This window comes from Grammomys surdaster, unplaced genomic scaffold (genome assembly GCF_004785775.1).
Source record: "Grammomys surdaster isolate TR1022 unplaced genomic scaffold, NIH_TR_1.0 125672, whole genome shotgun sequence".
NCBI classification, from domain to species: domain Eukaryota; kingdom Metazoa; phylum Chordata; class Mammalia; order Rodentia; family Muridae; genus Grammomys; species Grammomys surdaster.
In genome coordinates this window covers 843,568-851,004 of record NW_021620509.1, presented here as the reverse complement: position 1 = coordinate 851,004, position 7,437 = coordinate 843,568, and the positions used below count along the sequence as shown (strand labels likewise).

Genomic DNA, 7,437 nt, shown 5'->3' with positions numbered 1-7,437 from the left:
AGAGAGAGAGAGAGAGAGAGAGAGAGAGAGAGAGAGAGAGAGAGAGAACATGCTCACATGCATGCATTCATCCATACAGATGCCTGTGGAGGCTAGAAGAAGACAGTGGGTTGCACATGGCTGACATATATATGGTGGGATCTGAACTCAGGTTCTCTATACTCTTAATCCCTGAGCAATCTTTCTTGCCCTAGTCTTTGGCTTTTCACTCTTTCTAGCTTCCTTGCAGGAAGCAGGCAGAGGAGCATCCTCTGGCAGCAGGTTATAGGGAAAGCCCATAATATTGAGGCTGCTGAAAACCATTTTGTGACATATGGCCAGAGGTCCCCTCTTTGTAGCAGGATATTTCCCCAAAACATTTACCATAAACTCAGTAATTTGGGAGGAGCTAATGTGGGGGGAGTAAGGAGAGGAAGAGGAGAAGAGGAGGAGTAGCTAAAGGGGACAGATGTAGGAGCCACGGAGAACCACGCGTATATTGAGAGCAGTCCTGGGTAACAACTTATATCTAGGTTAGTTATTTGAGTAACACCTCCAATTGTGTAAGCATCTTGTTATTTGAGCATTACTAAATATATAAAGCCTTTGAATAATCTTTAAGCACTAGAGTCTCATTTCTACTGGGTACCAAGTGGATGGCAGAATGGTCTGGGCTCACCCCAACCTTGTGGAGACAGTGTGGTAGGTGTCTAGTGGGTGGCAGGTCCAGTACTTCTGGCTCACCTCAGTGGACGGCCTGAGCTGAGTAGCAGCATGTTCCCAAAGCCACTAATGGCCTTAGGCCTTGCCTAGTCGAGAAGATGGCAGCCCCATACCACAAGACAGATCAGGTGCTGCCGTTTTAAATATTACCAGTAACACCTTTTGACTCACCACACCACATGTGACCTCAGGCACCATGCCACACATGACTTCATGTACCATGCCACAAGAGATTTCATGCTCTCACATTCTTGGGAAATTTGTCTTTGAATTGAAAGAACACAGAAGTGCTTCTTAAAAGAACACAGAAAGCAGCCTTATACAGCTGACTAAAAGCCATTATTTTCCTCAGTATGGTGTTATACACCTTTAATTCCAACTCTTGGGAGGCAGAGGAAGGCACTTCAAGTACCGTGAGTTCAAGAACAGCCTGGTCTTTACTATGAGTTCCAAGCTAGCCAGGGCTGCATAATGAAACTCTGCCAAAAAATAACTTAATTAGTTAATTAACTCATGCCTGGTGCCTTCAGAGGCCAGAAGAGGGTTTCTGACCCTTGGAACTGGAGCTGCAGGTTGTTGGTGCTCAGGTTAATCACAGCCTCCATGTGCGAGGTGTGATTAAATGCACGTTCTCTGCGTGACCTGCCAGCACCCAAACCATTGAGCCATCTCTGCAGACCCTGTGCGTTTCTTTTTTCCCATGTGTGTTGCTGTACTTGATTAATCTGCTCTAAACGCCCTGGCCCAATATTCTCGAATGAAAGAGACACACACACACACATGTACACACACACACATACACACACACACACACACAGAGAGAGAGAGAGAGAGAGAGAGAGAGAGAGAGAGAGAGAGAGAGAGAGAGACTTATATTTAATATGCCTTAATCAGCTCAATGTCTGGATCACTCCCAAGCTTCCGCATTGCTAACGCCTACCCTCAGATACTCCTGAACTATTACTAAAATCTATATTCCATCTTTGCTACCCCAGACCCAATCAGGGGCCCCTAGGGCCGCTCTTGCCCAGGTCTTACATGACTGTTATGCCTTTCTTCCTGCAGCTCTCACGCCTGGTTCTTATGGCTCCTGGCATGGCAGTACTAAATCATTCTTCTTTCCTCCGTTCCCTTGCCTGGGAAATCTAAAGTCTGCCCCTGCCTCCCTGCCCAGCCATTGGCCACTAGCAACATTATCTACAATTGGAACCAACTGGGGGCAGGGACCCTCAGCGTCTTACATGCAGGATTCTCGTGTAATATTTTGGAAACCCAATTAACATAATACAATCATTAAATCAAATCCACATTTCCCCTTTTCATCCATTAAAAAGGCCTTTTCTCTCAGATATACATGAAGATATTTATCACAGTTATGTAAACTATAAGGTGTGATATAAGATATGATATACACTAATAACATCCAGTCCATCAATTCTGTCAATTTAGGTACATCTCTCTAACATCTACGCTAACTTAAAGAGTTTACAATTCTATACTGAATTATGTTTTGATCTTAACTTGCATTACCATCTGAAAACCATCCTTTCAAATCTACATCATCTTCCTCAGTGCTAAACAACTTAAATTTGATTATGAGACTATAACTAGTGTTCAACCCCATCAGCGATCCGAGAATGAATTCAGTATTACCTGAGTACATAGGGAGCACAGGAACATAGCTCCTAAAACTTAGTTTGTAGAGACAGCTGACTACCTGCACAGCCCCCCCCCCCATTCCTCAAAACATCAGAGCATCTGTCTTCAGCCTTCTGGCCCAGGGCCATCTGACAGACCTTAAATGAAGCAGGAGCTATGAAGGACTAGTTTACCCTGTCATGGCTGTTGACTATCCCACACTGTGTGTCCTTTCCTGGACAGTATTTTTGTCTGTAGATGAATCAGAGTAATTCTTCTCCAGTGGTTACCTTGCCACAACTGGAGCAACTCTATATGGAAGGGTTTTTTGTTGTTGTTGTTGTTGTTGGTTTTTTTGTTTTTTTGTTTTTTTTCGATTTTTTTGAGACAGGGTTTCTCTGTGTAGCCCTGGCTGTCCTGGAACTCACTCTGTAGACCAGGCTGGCCTCGAACTCAGAAATCCACCTGCCCCTGCCTCCCAAGTGCTGGGATTAAAGGTGTGCACCACCACCCCCCGGCTATATGGAAGTTTTGGTGCTCAGTATCTTCTTTGAACTGTGCAGGGGGTACTGTCAGGAGTAGACATGTCTCAGTCAAAAGATCTATTAATAAGTGAAATGACTGTAAGTGTCATATTCTGTGGACCTCTGATGCTTCTGAAGATGATCTATCTGTATAAAGAATATCTGAACTGAAACCTTTACTACTCAACTATTTCTATCTCAATCATATTGAAAACACCCTATTATAATTAAATCAGAATCTAATATAACCAAGAGTTTACTATCTAGCCCTTAACTTGTGTTACTTAATCATCCTAAACAGTTTGTAATAGCAGCTATAGAAGGACTGAGTCTAAGCCTTTTATTCTTAAATGAGTTACATAGTCACAATGCCTATTTAAGAGTAACAATATTAATTTCAAATTTTGTAACAATATAAAAAATTTATGCCGGGCGGTGGTGGCGCACGCCTTTAATCCCAGCACTTGGGAGGCAGAGGCAGGCGGATTTCTGAGTTCGAGGCCAGCCTGGTCTACAGAGTGAGTTCCAGGACAGCCAGGGCTACACAGAGAAACCCTGTCTCGAAAAAACCTAAAAGAAAAAAAAAAAAAATTTATATCAATGAAAACCTTAAGTCAATATATAAATTCTATACCAATGTAAGAAATTGTAACTTTAATTTTTTTTAATTATAAAGAGTTCTACCGGCTGGGCAGTGATGGCGCACACCTTTGATCCCAGCACTTGGGAGGCAGAGGCAGGTGGATTTCTGAGTTCGAGGCTAGCCTGGTCTACAGAGTGAGTTCCAGGACAGCCAGGGCTATACAGAGAAACCCTGTCTTGAAAAACCAAAAAAAAAAAAAAAAAAAGAAAAAAGAAAAAAAAAAGAAAAGGAGTTCTACCAATGTAAGATTATGACTATATAATGATTTAAGAATAAATTTAGTAAAAAAAAAATAAATTTAGTAATTTATTCCATATATCTAATTTTTATACTAATACTCTATCCCCTTTCCCCCCTTCAACTCTGCATATGTGTGTACTCATGTGTATGTGCCTGCATGCAGAGCCCAGAGGCTGAGGTCACATGTCTTCCTTGATGACCTTCACCTTCCACATTGAAACAGTGTCTCTCTGTACTCAGCCTCTCTGTAGGCAGCCTGTTTCAACAGCATGTTTCAGCCTGCATATGCTAGTGTCTGTCTTAGAAGCTACTAGCATCAGCTGGTGGTGCATGTCTTTAATGCCAGCACTCAGTAGGCAGAAACATTCAGATCTCTGAGTTCCAGGACAACCTAGTCTACAGAACAAGTTCCAGGACAGCCAGGGCTACACAGAGAAATCCAGCCTCAAAAAAAAAACAAAATAAATAATAATTTGAAAAACAAAAGCAAACTGCATTCTGGGGCTGAGCATGCGCAGAACATTCTGCCTATCACTGTACAGTCATTTACATGTGCGTTTTTCAATCTTGTGATAAGAATGGCCAAATGTGAGTCTGGCATCTTTCTGTCTCCCCACCTCTCTCTCTCTCTCACTCACTGTTTTTTGAGACAGCATCTCTCTATATAGCCCTGATTGACCTGGAACTCACTAAGTAGACCAGGCTGCTCTCAAACTCAGATAGATCCTCCTGTTTCTATGTTCCTAGTGCTGGAATTAAAAGCCTGTGCCACTATGCCTGACTATTTGTCCTAAATCTGAGTGAGGTTGAATGCAAAGGCCGTGGGTTAAAGTTAAATAGTCTGGCAGATGCAGTAGAATGGCCCCTATAGGTGCATATATTTGAATACTTAGTCACCAGAATTCTTTGTAAGAATTAGAAGGTATGGCCTTGCTAGAGGAGGTATGTCACTGTGAGTGGACTTTGAGGTTTCAAAAGTCCAAGACAGGCCCACAGTCTGCCCACCCCCTCTGCCTACAGATCAGGATATACCTCTCAGCCACTTCTCCAGCACACTGTCTGCATGCATGCTATCATGTTCCCTCCATGGCCCCTCCATGCTCCCTCCATGTCCCTTCCGTGCTCCCTCCATGCTCCCTCTGTGCTCCCTCTGTGCTCCCACCATGTGCCCTCTGTGCTCCTTCCGTGCTTCCACCACGTGCGCTCCATGCACTCCCTCCACGATCCCACCATGCTGATAATGGGCTAAAGCTCTGGAATTGTAAGCTAGCTCCAATCAAATGCTTTCATCTGTGGGAGTTTCCTTGGTCTTGATGTCTCTTCACAGCAAAAGGACAAAGACTAAGACAACAGAAGAAATCTTAAAACAGTCTGACTTGCAGGCTATGGCCTTTCTGCTTAGGTGTAAGCCACCATGCCTAGTTTTCCTCACATTCATCATGCAAGAGGCACAAGGCACATGTGGGAGGCTGAAGCAGGAGGATCATGAGGTTTGAGGTTATCTGGATCATCTAGGGAGATAAATTATTTCCTTACATGATGTGGGAGCTGGAGGTGGCTCAGGCTAAGAGTACATTCTGCCCTCACAGAGACCAGCGTGTGGTTGCCAGCACCTGTGTCAGGCAGCTTCAGGGGATACAATGCCCTCTTTTGGCCTCTGTGGACACTACACTCATGTTCACATGCACACACACAGTTCAAATAATAAAATAAAACTTGAAGAAATACAAAGGGGGAGGAAGGGAGGGTAAAGGGGAGAGAGATGGAGGAAGGGGTGAGGGGCAGGGGGAGGGTAAAGGGGAGAGAGATGGAGGACGGGGTGAGGGGCAGGCAGAGAGCTGCCCATGGTCACATTAGCTCTCTCACCTTGCATCTGATTGGCTTCTTATTTTCATGATATTGATTCTTGAAATATAAGATAACATGAACTTTCTTGATATCAAATCCACAAATATCAGGTCCTACAAAAAAAGAAAAAGAAGAAAATGGGGAAGAAAAGGGTACTCTCAGTTCTCTTCCATACTGTTTCTGCATACAGACATTGCCTAAGCATGCTCGTCAGCATGGGGCAGTAACTTCATCTATCTGTAGGTGCTCTTGAGTTCACCAGAAGACATTGAAACAAACCTCTGCTGACTGGCTCCCTCTTGTCAAAGTCACTTCGCACTCAACTGTGAATCAGCACAAATGAGAAAACAAGGCCAATGGGACATCGTGTCAGACTCTCACAACAGAGCACTGGGAGGCTGAGGGAGAAGACTACCAATCCCAGGCCAGCCTGGGCTATTTGACGAGTGCCTGGCTCAGAAAGCAAAGCACTGAGCTGGAGAGACAGCTCGGAAGGTGATGTTGGTGATCACCAGGCTGAGGACCAGAGTTCAATCTCCGGGAACCACAAGGTGGAAAGAGATGGCTGCACCTTGGCCTCTGATTCCACATGTGCACCATAAATAATAATTATTAGTACATTTGCTTGGTTGGGTTTTTTTGAGACAGGGTTTCTCTGTGTAGCCCTGGCTTTCCTGGTTCTGTAGACCAGGCTGGCCTCGAACTCAGAGATCTACCTGCCTCTGCCTCCTGAGTGCTGGGATTAAAGGTGTGAACCACCACTGCCCAACAATACTTTTTTTAAAGTTTGTTATGTGTGACTCTCTCTTTCTCTGTGCATGTATACATGTCCATGCCAGGGGCTGATTGTCTGCATAAGCTGCTCTTAAAGGGGCCAGCAGCTTTTTGGGCTTCTATGGTAAGGGAGCTGATGGCTGTTTTTTCCTAGAAAATTCTCTCTGGTTGTGTTTATTGGATTCAGCAAGTGACAAGGTGCTTTTCTCTTGAAATTACAGCTAGAAAAAGTAAGCATTTTGTCTGGTTTAAATAAGTAAATGGCCAGGCAGTGGTGGCGCATGCCTTTAATCCCAGCACTTGGGAGGCAGAGGCAGGCGGATTTCTGAGTTCGAGAGTTCGAGGCTAGCCTGGTCTACAGAGTGAGTTTCAGGACAGCCAGGACTACACAGAGAAACCCTGTCTCAAAAAAAAAAAAAAAAAAAAAAAAAAAAAACCAAAAAAAAACCAAAAAAAAACAAAAAAAAACAAAACAAAAACAAAAAACAAACAAAAACAATGTCTCTCTTTAGTGAGGTATTAAAAGCTACACTGTCATGCATTCATAGATACAAACAAGTAATGCTCTTGGTGTTGATTCTTAAAGAGAATGGATTGTGGGCTGGAGACATGGCTCAGCGGTTAAGAGCACTGACTGCTCTTCCAGAGGTCCTGAGTTCAAATCCCAGCAACCACATGGTGGCTCACAACCACCCATAATGAGATTGGATGCCCTCTTCTGGTGTGTCTGAAGACAGCTACAGTGTACTCATATACTTAAAATAAATAAATAAATCTTTAAAAAAAAAAAAAAAAAAAAAGAGAGAATGGATTGTTTAAAACTGGGTTTTGTTTTCCAAGGTTATGAGTATGCTCTGATATTGCAAGGGAAAGTTAGAGGTATGGTTGGACTTCCAGTGTTCCATTGACTGCAGTTTGCAGTTCAATAGCAGGCTTGGGATTTCTGACTCACCCATGTTTGTAGCTGAGAAGAGTATTTAGCAGATGGAGATGACTAAAAGAGTTAAAAACAGCTGTAGCACAGCACAGGCCTGCTGCCCCTTTTATACAAGCTTTAATGGATACTGT

General features: G+C 43.6%; 1 protein-coding gene across 1 annotated transcript in view; it reads right to left on the bottom strand.

Moving 5' to 3' along the window:
- Calr3 (calreticulin 3) overlaps positions 1-7,437 on the bottom strand; it is a 33,442-nt gene that overhangs the window by 7,901 nt on the left and 18,104 nt on the right. Inside the window, exon 4 of the mRNA XM_028787810.1 lies at positions 5,614-5,708. Coding sequence (XP_028643643.1) covers positions 5,614-5,708 — 95 coding nt within the window. The remainder of the gene's footprint in view (positions 1-5,613; positions 5,709-7,437) is intronic.